This window comes from Bombus flavifrons, chromosome 15 (genome assembly GCF_040668555.2).
Source record: "Bombus flavifrons isolate JBK064 chromosome 15, iyBomFlav1_principal, whole genome shotgun sequence".
NCBI classification, from domain to species: Eukaryota; Metazoa; Arthropoda; class Insecta; order Hymenoptera; family Apidae; genus Bombus; species Bombus flavifrons.
Window position 1 is genome coordinate 11287016 of NC_138456.1, and position 22207 is coordinate 11309222.

Sequence of the window (22207 nt, forward strand, 5' to 3'; positions counted from 1 at the left end):
TTTTATAGTGGAAAATGTAGCAAGAGGTTATCGAGTTTTGCATTAAACTTGCCTCTCATAATTATCGTGTTTCTTAATACTTTGTATAGGTTATTAGCCGTGACGCGAATTTTCCGAAGGACTAGTCCGAAGGATTTTGAATTTGGATAGCTTGTTTCTCAGGAAAGCTAACTTTTTCGAGTACTCTACGCGGGAAAATCATCCGATATGGATTGTTTGCTTTCGATTAGGTTCGGCTTATCGAATTTCTCTTTTCTTATACGAACAATAAGTTGTAACGTGATTTTATCTGGAAACGTTCTCTGTTAACCTTCGAGCTTTCTGCAAGGGCCACAAATTCTGATTGGACTTCGCTAAATTGTCTCAAATTTAGGATAAATTTTAACTACTTTACGAAGCATCGACGAACGCGATATTTTTCCTCCAAATTGGATTTCGCTCGATGTCTGCATCTTCTACACAGGTCATGGATTGTAAAGCGATTTATCTTTGTCTTAGATTTATCGACGTTTGATTCTTTACACGCGATTTACGCTAGCTTTTTAATAGTCGATTGGACAATCGGACAATCAATTACACGATATTATCTTTGTTATCCAACGAAAGAACGGACAAAAGTTTGTATTTCGACTCAGTTACAATTCCCAAGTAGGAATTAAACTTTCGACTATTACAGATGCATTTTCATTGCTACGATTTTCGTAATCTATTCCCCTTGAAAAATATGAGACAAAGTTTCAGACGCTTGTGCAACGCGATTCTACAGATTCGCGTTTCGCGCGTAAATCCGGTAGGAAGAGAAGAAATTAATTTAGCAAGAAAACCAGCTCGTTGAGAAGGAATAGGCGTGGTCCCTGCGAATGTTACGTTAGGGAATGTCGTAATATATTAGCCGACTCGAAACAAAGCTCGCTCGTGTGCCCACAGGCACGAATAATAGAGCACAGAGCGGCCAAGTTGCGCCGAAGTCGCGATGCAATCGCAAAACAATCTAAATAATCCCTCTGTTCGCGCTAACGACCCTTTATCCCATTCCACTTGCTTGGCTACGTGTGAAGTGGCTCTCGCAATCGCCTCGTTTTTTGCTATTTAACAATTTACCAGGCCTGATGACTCGGAAATACCTCGAAAATCAACAGGATCTTTCGTAAATTTGCTCATTCGCTGCGATCTTAATTCGAAAGAAATCGAGCTCAAACGTGAACCCTTTGGTACTCTACTGTTGCATTAGATGGCTATTAACGTCGAGTTTTTCTACTTTTCTGACGCGATTCAGAGGAAACAGTTACTTTTAATTGTAGATTTGAGGCTAACTTTTTATGCTTCGTTGGGTTTTTGTAATGAGATTTCGTTACGAAATTTTGAAGGAAACGAAAGAAATTTTATATAAGGATATAAGGCTGAATCGTTGGTGTTCTACGATAATTTCCAAGACTGAAGCTTTCGACAACCTGCTGTCCTGGAAAGACGAGTTAACTCGTCATTCAGATTTCTAGCTTCTTGGACATAATTATTTCTTTATTTATGAGAGTCTCTCATTTTGAAACGCGTTGCTTCGTTCTTGCGATATACTAGTAACGTCGTGTTTGCATTTGCGATCAAATTTGAAAGAAGTAACATTTATGAACCTTCCTATCCGACAAATACTAGGTACGTTTAATTCCGTGTAGCTGTAATGAACCTTAAACGATAAACGTCGTTTATAATTTTTAATATGTAAAACGTAAAATGCATGCTAAAACGAAGTACCTGAAGAGTACAATTAAATCATTTGTTCGAAACTGTCGTAGTCTATTTATAATGTAATGGTAGCAATTTGGCGTTAAGATCTTGTTTTTTATTTTCTTCTTTCTTTTTAAAGCGGCTACAATCTCTAGCGAGTTTCAGATGAAATGACTTTGTCGAGCAAAGTCTTACGCATCGCACTTGAAGTGACGCAATAGTAGAGTATCCACGACAGAGCTCGTTTGTCTACCCGAACGAATGGTACTGCTCCCTTGCACATTAAACACGCCTGTATAATCACGGAAATGCTTCGTATATGGACGTTATGCAAAGCGACGATTTCGCTCGTTTATTGCCATCAGCAAAGTCGGTCAAGTGCGAACGATACAGAAAAAAAAGATATCATTTCCAGTTATCGATAAAAAGAGAAATTTCTACCTGATCTTGTTACGAGCACTCATTCTTCCGGAAAACGTGTTCGCAATCTTGAATTAAATTAATTAAAATGATTTACAAGCTTTCGCCGCATCGAATTTAATATATAAATCTTATAACAATTAAAATTATATTTAAAAATTCTAACGCTGCTGATTGAGTCAACGTTTTGAAACTTTCAATAAAATTTTTAATTCTAAGATTAAATGAAAAATTTAGCGATTTAGTTCAAAATACAATTGAATTTAAAAATGGGTCAACTGTAATTGAATTTAATTTTTCAATATTAAATTAAAATAAGCTAAACAATTTTTCATCAAAATGTTAACATAAAAATATATTTCTTCGTTCGAATGTAACGATATAAGTCATTGTGGATGTGATGCAAAAAATGAGTACAGAGAGACGATGTTGGTATTCAGTGCGTTGATTCGCGAATTGAGATAAAAATTGGCTGGAACGCGGACGAGATTTGGATCAAGCTCTGCATCCTTACCGTAAGCTGACATAAAGATACAGGTCTTTCCACCCTTACGTGATTCACGTACGTGTGTCTCATTTTCAATTCAAATATGAGTGAATACAAGATGGCCTGCCATAGGTCACGTATGTTTTAAAAAAGGAACTTGAATCTTTACAGATTCTATGTTGTAAAAATTTCGCTGTTCGAAATACGAACAAACATTACCGGCAGAATACGTTCGTTTGCGAACAAATCTGGAATTTTAATTTCGAATTTTTATTTCTTGGGAGAAATTTGTATTTTGCAGTGAAATTCTGTCGTTGCCATTTTTCAAAGAAACTTTTCATTCCGAATTTCAACTCGCCGGATCAAATTTCGGAAACGATGTTCGTATTTCGATCTCGACGTTCGTTTCAGGTTTGAGCTTTCCACTTCGAAATTTGCAGACGAAATTGTCGTTTAATTTCAATTTATTTGATGTAAAATTTGGAAACGAAATGTTTCTTGAAAAATTCCAATCTATAAACTGATAAACTGAAACTTTTGCAACAAAATCTAATTCGTAATACAAATTTTCAAATATAAATTTCAATCATACATCCTAACCACTTCATGCAAAAGGCAATAAAACGTTATGTACATTCGTAACACCTCAAATTCTAAATTTAAATATAAGAATGTTACATAAACGTGGAGTTTTCTCATAAGAATATCGTCGGAAAGAACGAGACGCAACGACGAAAAGGTTTGAAGCTAAAATAGGCTTAAGTGATATATAGTTGTGATTACCAAATGTTCAAGTTACCCCATTAAACGTTGAGAATACTTCGGACATTCGAGATACGGATCGATCTCTCCTTTTTTTTTTTCTTTTTTTTCACTAAAACGAAACAGTTGGATGTAGTTCGAACTCGTAGAAGGACCTTGCGCGTGTGAAGACGTACTTTACGGCCAGTTAAAGCAGATAATACCCACGGTCAGGCGGCGTGAAAGGGTCATTAAAGAGGAGTACCTGTTACTCGAGCCATTCTATGAACGACGGATCTGCAAAGGCATTCTTTTAACACCTTTTGTAATCATAAACTTAGGTTTCTTCACTTGGAACAGTTTCCATTGAACTTCAAAATTCAGAAGAATATTAAACTACTCTAAAAACGAAAGCTACAAGATTTCTGTTTCAGTATTTAAGTGCAAAGACGGTTTCGCTTTCAAACTTTGCGTTCGAAAATGTGAAATTAAATGGAAATTTTTTATTTCTAAATTTGAAATCTTTATTTCCAACAGGGGCTTTCTGGGACTTTCCAAAAATCTATTATTTCGTAATTAAGATCACGTGTAAAAATTTCTAGATTAAATTCTCTACGTTGTATAGTTGTATAGTCGATGAAAAAAGTTTCAAAAAGTAATTAAAAAATAATTATAGACAAAAGTTTTGACTTTTCGATTAATGTATTATAACGAGATTCGAGTATTTTTCTTTGTCCTCTATCGATGCAAGTCTACCTTTTTAATTTCAATTAATTTCATTCTTCGTGTTTCTTTATTATATTTCTTATATCACAGAAGACATTTATGTAATTTCACTTTCGAGACCGAAGTTCGGTATTTTATTATTAAAATCAGAACAAAGAATTGTACAAAACTAAACTTCTTTGATTTATTATCGATTAATGTTTTACTTGTATCTTTAATAATAATAAAATCGCGAATGAAGAAATTTTAAGAAGCGCTGCTTCGGATTAACCTCGTATATATAAAAGAACTGTGAAACTGTAAACTGGGGACGTTTGAATCATTATGTAATTAAATATATAATTGTTTCACGGCACTTTTCTCCGCGCTGGACCATTTCCAAATTAGAAAATCTCCCATTCAATATCCCCACCGCAGAGATTTATTTAATATCTGTCACGTAACGTTCAACAAAAATGTGAAAGCGGTTATTTCCGATTGCAAATGAGTCCAGCGACAGTTTCGGAGCTGGAAAAAGCCTCGGGAACTCGTCCTCCCTGTTTGTTACAATTCTAACAGCCGTTAAATCGTGAAAGGTTGGTTCGTGACCGTAATGTTGAAGCAAACACACACACGTCGTTAGTGCCCTGCCACGGTTTTCACGTTTGCCACCGCGTTCACGTTGCGACGCTGTTTAGTATGACGAACAAACTCCAAATGGCAGAAGAACTATTGCGGAAAAAGATCGTCCACTCCCATGATTCCATCGTAACCGCTTTTCGCGGCCAATTTCCGGCTTACAGCGATTTCTGATACGAGATACGACCGAGTTCCTTGCTTCCTGTACAAGTTTCCCGTTTTCTTGAAAAAGATCACGCGCCGTATAGTCTTTTCGTGCGACGCTTTAATACGGAACAAATGTTTTCGGTTTTCTAACTGTTTGAGATTGATTGTTGCATGTATGAGATATTGCATTTTCATAAATTAGTAAGAATTTAAAGCTGTAGTATCGTTAACGCGTTCGCCGTCACGCGAATTGTTTTATTTTGCCTTTGTCACTACGCTAGATACAAATACGTCACACCACGACAACCAATTATCGAAAAATATTACATCGTAGATACGACTTCGCACATCCCTTTTCTCAATGTTACATAAAGGATTCACATCGTTGAAAATTGTCTAGTCTATGAAATTTATCTTATCTTAATCGTTTTACAAAATTTAATAGCAGAATCGGCGTGAGTCGCCGATGGTCATCGTGTGGCAATCAACGTGTTAAGGAAAATCGCGTCGGCTCGTCGATTTCCAATTCTCATTACTGAGATTAGTCGCGATATCACGAAATAGTTTGCAACTGGGATATATCGTAAGATAAATATTCATGCAATATTCAAAGTACCATTATGGGCAGAGCAATGCTACGCGTGAGTCGCTGGTAACCTACCGAAACTTTAGTGTAACGTAGCTGTCGGAAGAATCCAGGCAAAGTGCAACGTGAAACGCGAATACTACAAAAGAGAATCTCTTTAGAAAAATACTATATTTCTTGCAAAGTTTGTTCACCGAAGAAACAACGAAGTTTTACTTTCTTCTCATTTAGAGAAATTTCTCCAATAACGCGTTTGTCTACTATCTTCGAAATATTATCGAGGTAAAGCAAACAGGGGAAAATTACGTAAACGCTTTCATAACGCATACTGACACGACCATTGCAGTCAGTATTTTATGAGTTTCGACGAAATAGAGAGGCTAACAGAACGGCGGACAGTGCGTCAGAACAAACGTTAGCAGTACGATATTTTAAGTTTTAAGATTAAGAATATTCTAGTTTGGGCAGCTCCTCTGGGACAATTCCTGGTTCCGTATTTAGATTTTGCAGTTTTTAAGGATAAAGTAGTTTTATGGAACGTTGAGTGAATCGCCTGATACAACCGAAGTTAAGGAATTTACGGACAGTCGTACCGATTGGAAATTGTATAGATAATAGCGTAAAAAAGAAAATTCTACGAGTCGGAAATTCGAAAAGAGCGTGAAAAAGATAAGATAATGTCGTAATATGGAGATCCATAAAAGTTTGAAAAGACCCGAGTGAATGAGTTATCATCGTTTAGTGTATACCGGAACAACCAGAAGATTTTATGAATTAACCTTAGACAGTGTTGTAGAGAATTACGATTGAATTATTCCGTGAATTATAATTACAAAGTAATTCAATTACACCATATTCAATTACGTTATAATTCAATTACACTCGTGATTACAGTAATTAGCAATTAAATCAGCTGAAAAGTTTGAATTATGTAATTTACGTTGTTTTAATCGCTTCGTACTTGACTCACTACATAATTGAAGTATAACGTAATTAAATTACGTAGTAAATTATAGCGTAATTCGATTAGTACAACCGTGAACCTAAACTACTAACCTGTCGTCTGTGAGTTGACGACCTCTCGCCTGATATCGTAAATAACAATGTTACCAGCAATCTCCTCTCTGCTTCGCTCAGTAGCTTCTTATTAAGCTCACACCTACGCATTGTATTTCATTTTTCTACTACCCTTATTATTTGAGAAATTATCGTGCTGCGTAGTCTATGCAACGAAGAATTAATGCTTACGTAATAATAAAGTACACTGCTTTTTTTTTTAGGATTAACGAACACTGCTTATTATGCCAAGATATACGAAAAATATAAATAGGAAAAATTTTGAGACAAACAAATCGATAACCACGAATCCCATCCATATCACAGCCAGCGTCCAGAAAGAATTTGTATTTTGCCCATCGAAACGACGCACACGATGGCGAAACATACAGTTCCAGTTTATAATGGTTGTACCAACAGGAAGCGAGATTGAGTTTCATTTTAAAATGCCTTCTGAACGTTTCTTAAAAATACATCTCGTAAAGATTTCACACATACGTAAACGAAGTTTCGATTAGAACGAAGTATGTGTTTTGTTTCGTAATCCGACAGACGGAAGGTTAGTAATCATTCTCCATTGCTTCCCCCTAATTCTTTGCGCTCCTCCGGCACTTCGCACCACCGTCGATTGGTCACCGTTGTGATGCAACTCATTGTTTACGAGCGACATTTCAATACAATCGTGTGAGAACTCGACGAAACGTGGGGAAGAAATGTCTCGGCGTATCCTTGGCACACCCCGATGCATCCAGCGTTTACAGAAGTTAGACACTTGCTCGAACGAGACCGCGTTTGGCTTACAACGAACCTAATTGCTATTTGACGTACAGGCACACACAGTGCCTCAGATTTCAATAAATAAACTTCAGAATCTTCGATAGGAAGATTATTCCAAACAGATACTTCATGTAGCCCTAGTTTTGAGGAATTAAAGACAGCTGTGATCTCGCGTTACTCGCAGCATATTGTTTGTAATTGCAGGTATTTTGGAGTTTTCAAAGGGTTCGTTAAAGAAGCAATTTATTGTTCAACTAGCAATTGACTGGTTTCAAAAACCGAACGTATCTGTCGAAATATAAAGTTTACTCGATAAGAAAAATTTCTAAATTATACAGGGTCGCACAAACTGCTCCCATAAAACTCGAGCAAGCCGAGGCAAAGGAGTCCATTGAACTTTCGTCGGCACATACGCCCTACCGTATGTAAACGAGCATTCTGTTCGCTGGATGAAAGAGGGAAGATCGACGATGTTAGATTAGAAGACATTACGTCGCATCTGATTGCTGTTTCGTAACGCGTAATACAGTAAGCAAGTTAAAAAGAAGGTACAAAGTATCGTCGTGCGAATTCTTCTTCCTGAAACAGAATTTGCTGATCGTAGAGCAAAGAGTAGGTACACCGCTTGTCATTCCAGAGCAGTAGAGCGATGGAAACGGAACTTGGAATAGTTTGACGCGATCACATTTGGATTTCACACCGCGTGTTCCAGAGCGAACGAGAGTGAAACCTATTTGGTTGAATAACCGTGTCGTAACTTACGAGGAAGCTCCTATTTTCGATTTCTTTTTCCACGTTTTCCTCCGCTTCTTAATTTTTTCTTACGCTCTCAAAGGAGTGGCACACCGTCGAACAGCTAACCTGTTGTTTTTATGGCTAACATCGAAGTTAGTAAACGTCTGAAATAAATATTATTATATCGCTTTTTACGCTGAACATACAATCTTAGAAGAATGATTTTCTTGTGAGATTAGTGACTGAACTTTTTTTTATTCCTACTAATTATGAATCGTGACAAGGGATAATTTTTTACCCTCTTAAAGGAGTCAGTGTCGAAGAACCAATAATCGTTGTTTTTAGGGAAAACTAATTGCTTGAAAACAACTATTGATACATGTTATACGTCACTTTTTGCAATAAAAACACAATTCTAAAAGAGTGATTCTTCCTGAGTCATTGGCGACTACAATTTTTTCATCCGTGTTAAACTTCACCTATCGCGACGAAGGAATAATACTCTATTGTTAAAGCAAAATTGCACATTATTTTCTGCAACAAGGAAATAACAAGAAAAAAAGAAAAGAAAAAGAAAGGAAAGCGACGTTCACGAGCATTAAATTCGTCTATTTCTTTCATCTTCCCTCAAAATTATAATGTTTGCAAATTGGATGGTGAATCATCCGGAAGTTACGAGAAGCTTACGAGCGACCACAAAATTGCTCGTAAATTCGTACGTTGCAAAATCGGTTTATCGAGTCACGCGTTGCCGGCTCGCGATCTCGTTTCTCAGTTTTGTCGGTTAATTTGCGCAACTATGGCCCCCTTTCGCCACACGTCTACGTAATCTTTTGATTATCGTTTAATCTACGTTATGTCTATCCTCCAGGTTTTTGAAAGTTTTTGGATCTTAGTCTGTGAAGAACGTAGAAACTTTTTATGAACACATTATGTATATTATGTGAAACATTTCGTGATTTCGTTAATGTAACTGTAACGAGGCTCGACTATATCCAACTGTATTTTTTCGATATGTACTACAAACGATTTTGCTACATTTTCGTTACGAGAAACCTGCGAGTAGCCATAAAATCGTCAAAAAATATCGAATAAAGAAACGTTTTATCGTATACCTACGTGTATCTAAATAAAATTTCAATCGTTCGGTAGAAATTTTGTATTTTATAGAAAAAAAAATCGACTGCACAGCTAAGTATACAATTTTGAGTAATAATCATAGTACATTTTACATTCAGAGATATTGACCCCTTGAATAATCAACATCCTGAATAAACGAACAAAGATCACGCACAGGACAGCATGAAGCTTTTACGCAAATTCAATTCTTCCTACCTAATTCACCAAAATAATATATAATATTCATAATATTTCACACTAAAACCTACCGTTTAAACAACCATAAAGAAGTTTAAATGCAATGTATTGTGCTCGCAACATTTTACATTAAAATTCCTTTGAATCCTTTGAATAATCAATACTTCCAATCAACTAATACGAGTTACGTATGACACACGAAGTTTCCATTCGAATCACTGGAAATACAAATACGTAACAGCGTGAGAATAAAAATTTCTAATCCCGAGGAACGCGTGCATCGATCAATGCGTATTCCACAATGCGATAACAACCTTCCTTATCAGTAGATAAGGTAACGACCAAACATTAGGAAAACGTCATCGTGCAAAGCTATTTCGCGGAGGAAGGATTTTCATCCGCGGAAGCAGAATCGTGTCTCTGGAGATTATAGATAAACAGAATAATAAGGTGAGATAGTAGACGATTGCAAAGTCCTGTCTCAACAGACGTGGGAACAGGAACGTGTAAACACGTGGATCTCTATGCCGGCTCTTTGCTCGTTCCATTTTTTCTCCCTACTTCTCCTTTCGGCTTCGCGTGTCTTCGTGTCTTCGTGTCTTCGTGGCTCGACAACGCCCAATCGAGAATCGAACAAGTTGCGCAACAAGAACGCTAAGACTGTGTTTCGTTATTATTTACTTGAATTAATTCCAGTTAAGAACACATATGTTCCGGTGATTATAAAAAGTGGCCTAAGTCAAAAATTAAAAGAGAAAAGAGTTTTATCGCGTATTTTGCGATGCGTTTATATAAGTTACAATAATCTGTAACCATCTTTGCAAAGTAGTAGAAATTGCATCGTTGGATCGAGTTGGTTGTTGCGGCGTTAAAGAGAATTCCGCCCATGCGTCAAAAGCGAAACTTTAAATATCTGGAAAGGAAAAATGCACGACTTAGGTCATTTACGATCATCGGTATCTGTAAGGATTAGAGTGATCCAAATTGGAACTGGGGATTATTATGACGTGCTACAAGTTGCAAATTTTTGTAAATTTATACCAAATGGAAGTTAAGCGACTAGATAGAAATTTTATATTGAAACAGAAATTAATCTCTCGTATGGAGCTCGTAAAGACAGTTGTCCATGGAAGAATCAATTTCATAAGGAGTGTTATTATGAAAAAATATATGTTAAATTGTATTCCAGTATTACTTGTGTATTTGTAATATGTTCAGGATAACGTAATTTAACATGATGACATAAGTTAACTTTGGTTAACTTTGGATTCGAGTATTCCTTCGCATAAATATATTCGCGGCCACGGCATAGTCTCTTCGCAAACGTGCAAACAGAAAACAACAGGAAGCGTACTAGTTCCATTTCCTATCAACTCCATTATTCTTCTGCGCCATTAATTTGATGGTGAAGGCGTAACAGAGGATTACGAAGGTGTTGAAATCCAAAATTGGAACGACGCGATACGCAAATGATTATAGCGTAGACGTTCACATCACGAAGATTCGATCAGTAATGTTCAAACGTCACAACTGTCGTAAGACAAATCTTAAAAGTTATGGTATAAAATTGAATGTCTTTAATTAAAATAATGTCGTTACGAACAACGATTACAAACGATTAAAATCTTTTTGATTACAAGATTAAAATCTTTTGATTATCGACGACGAAAATTTTATTTTCGTTACGAATATTTCCATCATCGATGACGGAAATTTAATTCTTATTTGGTGTAGTTAAAAAAACATGTTAATCAACCATAATGCTTATTCGCATTCGGAACAAGTAAATATAAAAAATACTTGCAAGTATATTAGAAATCGGAAGAACAAGTATATACTATGTAGTTAATATGTTTAAACGTGAACATAGTTGCAAAGATTATGGATCACGCGATACATCATGAAAACGATTTCGAGATCACACACGAGACGTAGATTCGACAAGCGGTGGGAAACTAGCAGTCTAACGAGGTCAGCTCGCATGGTGCTCCTGTGTGATCCTTCCCAGAAACCGCCACACCCTTTACGAATCACGAGATACACGATTCACGCTCGACGCTCGCAAGGACGATGTCGTCGTTCCTTCCTCGAGAGACCCAGGCTTTTTTCCTTTCCACGAACTCGTGAATCACGCTACTGTCTTACCTTCTCACACGTTTATCCATAGCGAAAGGCGTTAAAAAATACCTGTTGCTCTAGTCTAAGTCTGTGGAAATTGAAATACAAATTTTCCGTTGCCAGAGCACCGTTGTATACTAATTTCAAGACAGCAAAGAAGGGATCGATCGAATTGGATTTAGAACGGTTGTGAAATTAGAGCTTGGTAATAGTATCTTTGTGGTTGAGACGAATGAAAAATTTTAGTTTTCGGACGTTGAATTCGAGACTTTTTGGATCGAGATTGAGAGAATCGGAAAAGCTCCATATTTTTTATTTTCTAAACACCTAACGATCGCAAAGTTTCGAATTAAAAAACCTTTAATTTCAAAATCTTTAGTTACAAAGTAATCGGCTTAAAAATCTAAGGTTGCAAAATCTCTAACGCTTAAATTTTATACAAAGCTTCAACTTCGAAGAGCGAAGATTTAAAAATTTCGTATTTCAGATTTCAAATTTTTAATTTCAGATGTGATATATCGAATTTGAAAAGAATTCATCCTATTCCATATATTTATAATGCTTTCATACTTCTCAGTTTTGTTATTCCTATCTACGTTTCATCCTTCGATAACAATTCGATATTTCCTTCACGCTTCACTAGTTATAATTACAAATTAGAAACGGAACTCTTTCGCCTTCAAGGATTCGTCGTACTCGAATGAAATACTCGCGACGTTTTTCCAAGAAACATAACTGTTCATATAGCGTAACATCCTTATACGACTCTTATAGTAGAAAACACGGTAAATGGTTCAATGTCGATCGTAAGAAGGCTCAAGTCATTCAAGTATAGTGCAACTGTAACGCGTGTGAACGTAAGGCCTCCTATGCTCCCACTTCATTACGCACCTAGCGTTTCAGTGAATGTGTATGTATGCGTATAAAAAATATCGGCTGGAACAATTAATTATTTCTTGATAAGATAAATATTTTCTTTGACTACGAAATATGAATACGATGAGAATTTTCAATTTTAATTACGCGTGTCTGTTGTTGTTTAATTACACACTGCTTAATGATTATGTTATTCGATAATGAGTCTATCCTGAAATGTTACGCTATTGCTTCGTAGAGTGAATGCTGAACTGAAAATCCAGTTTTACTTCTTGCTGAAATTTAAAACACAATTATATGGATTATCTTATGTCGATAGAACAGAAAATATGGTGTAATTTACAAATAAAACAAGTTGGGATCAATCACGAGCAAAATAGATATCTGTGATACTGTCTATACACAATACAAATACAAAAAGTTTCCTTCGGGAAAATCTTGCAACATTCTTATCGCAATAGTTGTTTCCATTTCATCAAGCATGAATTTTCATCCTCTTCGAATGACTTTCTCTCAAATGCATAACAAAGAATAAAGTAACACGATTTATTTCTATAAAGATGTTGTTTTGGGAAATTTTGCTATAGCGTATATAAATATTTTCACTCAAACTGATATTCTCGATGCTTGGAAGCATGCAAGCCTCGCGTCGTGGATTTTTTAATCGATTAAAGAACGGCGTATCTTTGATCGAAAGCCGCTAAAAAAAATCAAATTATCATATAGCTCTTCTTAAATAAATTCTTAACAGAGTTTTATTTTTTCTTGATAATGCGTAGATTAATGTTTCTTCTAATTATCGGTGACATTATTTACATAATTTTTACATTAAAAGGTAGATCAAGTATAAATTATAGTAAGAAATTACAGTAATTTTAAATTAAAATACATTTTAATATTCAGTATATTTTTTAATACTTGTTTTTGCGACATTTGAGCGAGATATCTTTGTATGAATAATAAACAACTAATAAAATATGATTTTAAATTAGTTATCTCGAGAGAGAAAAGGCGAAATTCTGTCTCGTAAGAACATATAATGACTCGATTAGTTCATATTCGCGATGAATTTCATTATATCTTTTGCGTCTACTACATAAGAGAATTAGAAAACCTTGAAAAATCAATACAGCTACTAATGTAAACTATGCAATATAATTACTAAATACTTATAGATTCAAGTCTAGTTTAATATTTTGAATCAGGAATCTTGAAAAAATGGCCTTAATGGAAAAAATGGATTGTTTCGTGACTTCTTTCTACACGCATCCATCGTTCAAAAATAGTTCCAGACTCCCACATAGCCCAATACATTCGTTCGATTCGGTTAATAAAATCAATTCGATTGCTGAGTAGTACCAGCAGAAAAATATACCAACTGCAAACAGTTCAGATCATTTATCAATTCAATTTCCAAGCCAAAAGTGTAATCAAACGCAGGCGGCGAAATCCCAAATTTCTGCTTGAAGATCTCTATCAGACGAAATCAAACGAAACCATATAATTCCTTGACATTAATCATCGGCCATTTCCTCGCCATTGGTCCGTCAATGGCGCGAATCGGCGTCCATCAACCAATAAACTTCCTTGGTCCTTCGTGTTCTTGACCGCGTGTACACGCGCGCAACATTGCACTAGTGTAGAACGTAGTGTTAGGTTTTACGTTGCCTGATCAAGGGAAAGTGGCGGAAGACAAGGTTGCGTGTGCACGAAGATGAGATCCCAGATATCGAACAACACAACGTGCATGGAATCGGTAGATATAGTGGAACTTAGAAGGGAGTGAGGATCGAAAGGGAGAGTGGATTTTCAGGGGAGAGAATCGTTAGACAGGAGGATGAAGGGACACGATGCCGCTATGTTGGATTAGGTAGAGGAACCTGTAGGATCTGACAACGAATTGGACAGTGACAATTTTGATATTTGTGGATATCGGTTATGGGAGATTTTAATTATTGGGGGTTTGATTATCGGGAATTTCTAGTTTCTTTGAATTGCTTTTAAAATTTTCATAATGAGTTCATCTGGTAAAAGAGCGGGAATGAAGCGAAATTAACTTGTCCTATCGTTAAAATCACAAGCAAAAGACGGCGATGTAGAAAATATTAGCATACTTTTGCCGTTTACCGGAGGATTGTAATTCAAATTACGTTATTGACTGTTTTCATCGAACAAACGATGAGACGTGGAAAACAGAGAAGAAAACGTTAGGCTCGTAATTAACGTACATTCGCATGCTCTTTAGCCGTGACGCGTCGAGCGAAGGGTCGGTTTCGAGAAACGTGTATTAGCATAATAAAAGCAGAAACGGGAGAACAGTTCGTAGCCAGCGAGGCGGATACGTTTCATGCGTGTTTGGCCTGTACACATTGCGTTGTGTTGCGTTACTTGTTGCTCGTATCGCGATTCTATAATCGTGTTCCGTTGCCTGGTGATTGCAGCGTTTATGGCAGTACGGGGACGCCAAGGAAGTGATCGGACCCCTTCGTGTGGTGCATCGCTACGTGAACATGGTAGAACAGACGGCAGAATACTACAATGAAACCACCAAAAGAACCGAAACTGTGAGTAGTTTTCTCTTTCTTCCCTTTATTTTAGAGTTTTATTAAATCTCATTTGTTCTTCCTTTTCTCTCTTTTTTTTTTTTTTTTTTTTTTTTGGGAAAAATGAGAAAGTATCTGTACTCGAGAATTTCTATGTTTGGACAATAATCTACGAAACCTTGTTGCACACCCTGTTTGGAGACTGTTTCTTGTTAAAATAAAATCTCTGCAAAATTAATATGTTCTTAGAAGACGATAAGATACATTTACTTTAAATCTCATCATTCTGTGTTAAATTTCTCGAGCTTTTGTAGTAAAAGGGAAATTTCTTGAAAGACAAATTTTGTTCGTAACGGTAGAACACTCTGTATCTGTATGAATATTACAAGTCTGATAAAGTAGATGTTTCAGACCTTTAATTATCTTTGCAAAAATGTAAGTTTACATAGACATACACAGTCTATTCTATTCATCCACGATATAATGTTAAATAATTTGTAACACGGTAAAAGGACTTTGAAAAATGACAATTTTCAGCCTTTAAGAACCTTCGTTCAGTCTTCAGGCTTCAGGGTCAATGAAGGTCAACAATCAAGGTCAATTAATACAATTGAAACTCTGAATCGAATTCTTGTTCGTCGTGGTTTCTTTGAAAACAGTTATTACGTATTTCCTTCGTCTTTGTTTCCCCGAAAATAAAGATGCACATTTTTAGCATAGCAACTGCATCAGAGTTTATAGGCTTGAACGATTTTTTGAACGTTATTTACGAGTTATGGAATATTACGATAGGTTCGTGGATGCGAACCAGCGATGGGATACAGTTTTGCGGCGGGAACGATCGACGGTCCTGGGTCTTTCTCGTTCGAACAAGGCACAACCACCGCGAATCCCATGTGGAATGCAGTCAGAAACCTCTTGGCAGCCCCTACGACTGACGATGTGAAATGTCACGGTGCAAAGCCAATTTTACTTGCCACTGGACGCGTAAGTTTAAATATGTGTCGAAGAATATTACGAGATAATGTTACAGCGTGTAGGAAAAAATGATCCTTATTCGAATACGAAACTCCTTTTTAAATAAATTTCTAAAGATCGTGAAATTAAAAAAAAAAAAATTGTTGCCGCAATTTGTAAAATACCAAAGAAATTAATTTATCGTTCGTTACGTTGCAATCGGATACTGTTCTTTCCAAAGTTGAACTTTTTAACATTGTATCTTAATATTTTTTGGCGTAGAATATTCCGAAGAATTGATATATGTAAAAAAGAATACATAATTCCATTTGAAGAAACAAACACGATCTTCGTTTAGCCTCTAGCATCCGCCTATGAAACCATGTGCCCAACCAAACCATCCAACTTTATCTGAAACATTTTCCATTAATATTATTGCTTATACAGTGACCAAAGTAGTTGCAATTACGTGCCTCACCCTATACATCGATAAATCTTATTTCTTTGTCGTTCGACGATTCTAAACTTTCAAGATCCCCAAGTTCGTCTGTTTAATTTCTGAATGATTTGAACAACCTTCAGATGCATATTCCGTACGACTGGCAACCGAAAATCGTAGCGACGCAGGTCGCGTTGATCGGTAACGTTGTCATCGCTGGCGTACCAGGAGAATTCACAACAATGTCCGGAAGAAGATTGCGAGAGACTATCAAAACGGTCATGAACGATGCGTCCGACGACGAAACGTCCGTTATAGTCGCCGGCCTCTGCAATACTTACAGCGATTACATCACTACGCCGGAGGAATATCAAGTAACTCGTAGATCATCCTTATCGTTTCCTTCCGGTGTTTTTAGAATAATCTTCTATCTTTTATGCCATCGATATTTAATAATTTGTAGATCTTACAATTTCTAATTTAAAACCGTTTACGCTCGTGACAAATGTCCGTGTCATTTATGATAAATAGATTCGAATAAAAAGGAATTATTACATGGAGGATTTTAGATTTGAAGCGGTGAATATTGGCATGAAATAGTATAATTTACGAGTAGTCTGCAAGGATGAAACGTTGCATCAAAATGTCGAACGATATTTAAGCTTACATTAGAATCTTTACCTTTCTATAATTTTTCTTGCTTCGTGATAAATAAAATTGAATAGAAAAGTTTGTCAAATATATATCTAAATTAATAGAAAGTCAACTAGTATAAGAATTTATTATAGAAATTTATTGAGACACTATAATTTAAGATTTGCCAACGATTTCTTTGTTTAATCTTTTAGATCCAAAGATACGAAGGTGCGTCCACGATATTTGGGCCCCATACCCTAACCATTTACTTAAAACAATACCAAGAACTCGTCACATCCGCCATTCTTGTAAGTACACCGTGAAAATCTTCCTCCTTCCGCCCCAAAAAATGTTATAAATTTTATTTAAATGAATTTAGCTTATATACAAACCTTCTAATAACGCTAGTTTCGATATGATCTCAGAAAAAGGATGTAGATCCTGGTCCAACGCCTATGGATCTAAGAAAAAAGAATCTTCTCACGTTCGTCACTCCTGTTCTTTTCGACACCCCAAAATGGGGCAAAAATTTCGGTGACTGTATTAAACAACCGCCGAAACTCGCCAAACCAGGCGATATCGTCAGTGCGGTATTCGTAAGTATACTAAGTATTGATACTAATTTCGTTAAAACGACACGAACGAAATATTCTGTTATAAACTCGGAACACAAACTTTGAAAGGGAAAATTGAAAGAAAGATTTGGCAGCAAATAGGTAGATAAACAGATTTGCAATTGATCCGAATTTCCACGCTATTAATTTTCCAGACAAGAGCGCCCAGATATGGAAACTCAACAGACATCGCGTGCTGGACTTATCCCATCTCTTCCAAAACATCTAAAGACACTATCATATTTGTAGCTAAAAACTAAGGAGGAACACATTGCGTGTTACTCTGAACAAAAGATTGCGCCTATAGTACATCTGCTTATGAACCGAATAAGGGAGATTGATTGCAAATGACTTAGTAGATAGTAAAAACAATTTTTGTTAGAATAAGCTTCAAATTGAGAACTTTTACAACTCGGAGTACTCAAATTGTAAAAGATAAAACTTTGTGAGTTCTTGAACTCTAAAAATTGGTATTCCTAACTCTTTTAACTTCTACAATCTTCAGTGTAGGACGCTGCAAACGATCTAATTTTGTTACTATCATATACCTTGTTTGTTGATTTTGTACATTAATATATTTTATATTTGTTACGTTATTCGTAATAAGTAACAAGTAATATCGTAATAAATCTAATTTAATTATTTATCTACAAAATAAATACTGTTTTTATATATTGCGCATATTGTATCTGCTAGGGCGTTGACAAATTCTATAAGCTTATTATTCATGGAGAAAAAGGAAGAGATACGTGGTAAGGAATTCTGTGAATATTACGTCTCATAAATCTGGTCTTATTTTCACCAGGTTGCTGGCCACCCACGTAACAACCTGATGACAGAGAGGTCGTATCTGACGATCGAGAGGCTAAGTGACGATGAGATATGGGTGCCAGTTGCCACTGATGCCAGTTGGGAGACTAAGTATGTATATATTTTCATCGATTTTCATTTTAAATCCTCGAACTGACAAATACGAAAATTTATAACTAGGCTGCGGATTTTTATGCGGATCTTAAACAAATGATAAATGCAGCACTTGATCGCTTCGATTTGGAATAAAATACAGGCCATATCTACTTTAGCGTAGTTTTATTTTGTATTAGGTACATGTAGACGTTATATTTAATTCATCGTTTCATTGTTAGTATACAGTTATATTGTATAGGGTGTTAAAAAGGGTATACATGTATCAAAATGAAAAAGAATTCAGGAGGAATATCTTGGAAAATGATGACTCTTTTATCGTTAAGATTCTCTGTATGTTAGACAGTAAACGTGCTTTCACTTATTTATAGGCAATAAATTTTAGCAGTTACGTGACATGTAATAATATTGATGATGTGAAATCAATAGTACAATAACTTTCTCGTCCTATACTATGAAAGACTCAATATCCTATACAATACGTAAGATAAGAACAAACGAATCTCGCAGAAGACAAATTGGTCAATTTCCACTTTTTACAAGTTTCTCGATTTAATATTTCATTTTTGAAAAAATGAATGACTCGTTTCTATAAAGTTTATTACAGTAGCGATAGCGTAAATAATCGCAAATTTCAAGATTAATTTTAAGAGATAATATTTTCAATCGCAACTTTTCTTTATGCTTTTGTTTATGTAGTCAATCGATATAGTCTCTGAACTACTCAGATTATTAAACGTTAGTCGTTAGTAGACTGAGAATTCTCACGCGTTTATATAGAAGATTTAACGATGTCAAGATACACAGAACACACGAAACACAAAAAATTCTATTTAGTTCTATTTTTTAAATTGTATTCACGAAAATGTGAATCTGCATAAATATCCGCACGATCAATTTGAAGCATTCTTAACTAAGGCAACGTGTTAAAAATCAGTACCTAATTCGCTAAACTTCACCGATTGTCCTAGATAGTTACCTCAACCGCAAACCTCGACCACTTTGAAATTTCTCTTTTCAAATCTTATATTAAATCTCTCTCATGCAATACTAGGAAAAAGTTAGCACTGCCACGATCTTCGAATTTTTACGTTCTAATCTCGCTCTCCTTCCGGCGAACGAAAGGAATTTTAATACGTCAACAAAAATCTTTGGCATAAAATCAAAGTAAAGCATTCTCATATTTTTTCCTCCGGTATGAGAAATTTTTAATTATATAGAAACACAATTATATCATAAATAATTCAAAGAAAGTAACGCACTATTTTGAAACATTTCGTATAACAAAAAAAAAACATAGGAGGTCCCCCATAAATCAATGATAGCCGGAAAAATCGGTGCGAAAAATGACAAAGGGGGAGGATAAGAGTATCGATCAGCCAAGAGTATCAGGCTCTGACCATCAGACAGGCGAATAATAACGATATTTCTCCCTCCGTTTGGTTGCTGTATCATCCGTACAGGTTCCAGTGGCAGAGGACGTCGATGGTTCTCGGTTCCAGTCAAGTGACCATTACGTGGCAGGTCCCGGAGGACATCAAAGCTGGTGAATATCGTATTAGGCACAACGGATACTACCGTTATATCCTTGGTGGCATCTTCCCTTACTACGGCGTGTCCAACCACATCCAGGTAAATTAAGTACCTGTTGTGAATGTTTGATATCAGGGCTCATTCCCCCTAGTTTTTTCTTTTTTTTTTTTTTCGTTTATCCATTTCTTATAATTGAAATAATAACGCAAATTATGCAATTTTTTAGCATATAATTAGTTCACTATATAATTAATTAGTGGATGCATACGAAACGTTTGCTTTTTCTGTGATTTTTAATACTTTTTTGTGGTTTCATTTTACTTTGCTACGATTTTTAATATTCCATTATATTTTGTCTTTTCACTGCTTTCTTTTGCTTTTTTCTTCTGACTTGGCAAGTTTGAAGCTGTTTGTCTATTGTGCGAAAGAATCAAAACCAATAAGAATAAGATTAACTTGATCGACTTAACGTTGAAATAAAATTAATTCAGCTAATTTACATTCAAATTTGTATCTAAATTGAAGTCACTCTTACATTAGACCTAGGTTTAAACTAGGTACTTTAAAATCGAGTATACATTCAAAAACAAACGTTTCGTAACTCGCAACGAAATATAAAGGATTCTCTCCTCACCAATAATCAACGATACTTTGTATTATAACCAGTTACGTGACATTTTCCATGGACCATTTCAGGTTATACCTAGTGGCTTGAGCTGTTGCAAAAGGCTGTACTACGAATAACCATGCCACGATATTTCAGCCCCAAATGAAAATGCTTACGCTTAATTCACCACTGAATTTAGGAATAATTCAGATGTGAAGGCCATACTTATATCGCTGTTTTTAGTTTTGTACAGTGTTGTACCATAATAATATACCGACGTGTGATCTCTTTAATACATAGATACATTAATATTGGATAGAATGTAGAATTTAGGTTTTAATTAATTTTAATTAATGAATCAACGTGATAGCGAATAAACGGATAATTTATAGAAATATCTACGTGTAATTTATTCATTTTTACTATATTCACGGTAGAATTTCGTTTGTCTGAATGAGCAATCTATGTATGGTATAATTGAATAAATAATCGAACAGTTCATATGATAAAAATTCACGTGAAAATGAAACGATTCGATATTGTATTTTTTATAGTGCACTATTTTGTATTAGTTGTATTAAGCAATTCATTTGTACCAAATACTAGTTACCTAGTGATTTCTGAATCGTAAAAAAACTGTGATCAATTACAGACTGTTAATGAAAATATTATTTCAATGTCTGAAGTTCAGATAAATGGAGTTCTATTGTATGTAAGAATTCCTACAGATCAAGTGGTAAAGAGATGAATGGTGAAAGAATGAATGATGAAATTAATGGTCGTAAAATGCTGTCGAGAATACAATCTGACGAGATTTCTTCATTAATTTTTATCGATTCGATTCTCCTTTATTAATTTTAGAATATATAATACCAGCAGCTGAAAATTTTAAATCACGCTCCGATTAAACCTGTATTACCTGTATAATAACCTGTATATTAAACCTGTATAATAGTATACTCTTGACAACTTTCATAATTTCAATTCGAAATTAAGAATCGTAAGATTGAAGTTAAAATTCAGAATTCATTATTAATAACAATTGATATTCTAACATTTTTTAGATTTGAGATAACTGAGTTCTACGTATATCAACATTTCTGTTAATTTTAACTCACAGTGATGTCCAATTTTTCACCTATAGTGTACGTATACTACTATACACTAATGATTTATTCCATAATTTTATATCATTGGGAAATAAAATTGTATATGTATTTGTTTCCTTTTTCATTCATGGAGAAAAATAAACAGGATAGAAATATCAGAATGTACTTTCACTCGATGAGTACAGAATTTAAAAAGTTCTTGCGGGAGAAGGCAGATTTACAACACGACATTTGAATTGGTAAAGTTTTCCCGGTTTTACGATATCTCCTACACATGAAAATGTTGTTACATATACATTTCCATACTGACGACGAAGGGGAAACGATGCTTTCTGCGTAGAAAGCCTAAACTCATCTTGAAGCTCCCACGAAGAATTGCTTTGTACTCTGAAGTTCAAGGTCACTATATTTCGGTAGAATTACGGTAAAACTCAAGGTTGGTGTTACATTCTGTTATTTAAAGTTCCGTGTCAGTTACACAGTTCGATGATCAATTATCACTATATTCGGTTCTATAAG

At 35.3% G+C, this 22207-nt stretch overlaps 1 protein-coding gene across 6 annotated transcripts in view; it reads left to right on the plus strand.

The window, feature by feature from the left end:
• Positions 1-20974, plus strand: part of CDase (neutral ceramidase) — a 139656-nt gene extending 118682 nt beyond the window's left edge. For all 6 annotated transcript variants that reach the window (XM_069128181.1, XM_069128180.1, XM_069128182.1 and 3 more), the window contains exons 8-15: positions 14768-14890; positions 15662-15856; positions 16409-16639; positions 17114-17209; positions 17327-17497; positions 18321-18436; positions 19903-20071; positions 20669-20974. In XM_069128181.1, the coding sequence (XP_068984282.1) occupies positions 14768-14890; positions 15662-15856; positions 16409-16639; positions 17114-17209; positions 17327-17497; positions 18321-18436; positions 19903-20071; positions 20669-20716 (1149 nt within the window). In that variant the 3' untranslated portion in view covers positions 20717-20974. The remainder of the gene's footprint in view (positions 1-14767; positions 14891-15661; positions 15857-16408; positions 16640-17113; positions 17210-17326; positions 17498-18320; positions 18437-19902; positions 20072-20668) is intronic.
• The last annotated feature ends 1233 nt before the right edge of the window (positions 20975-22207 follow it).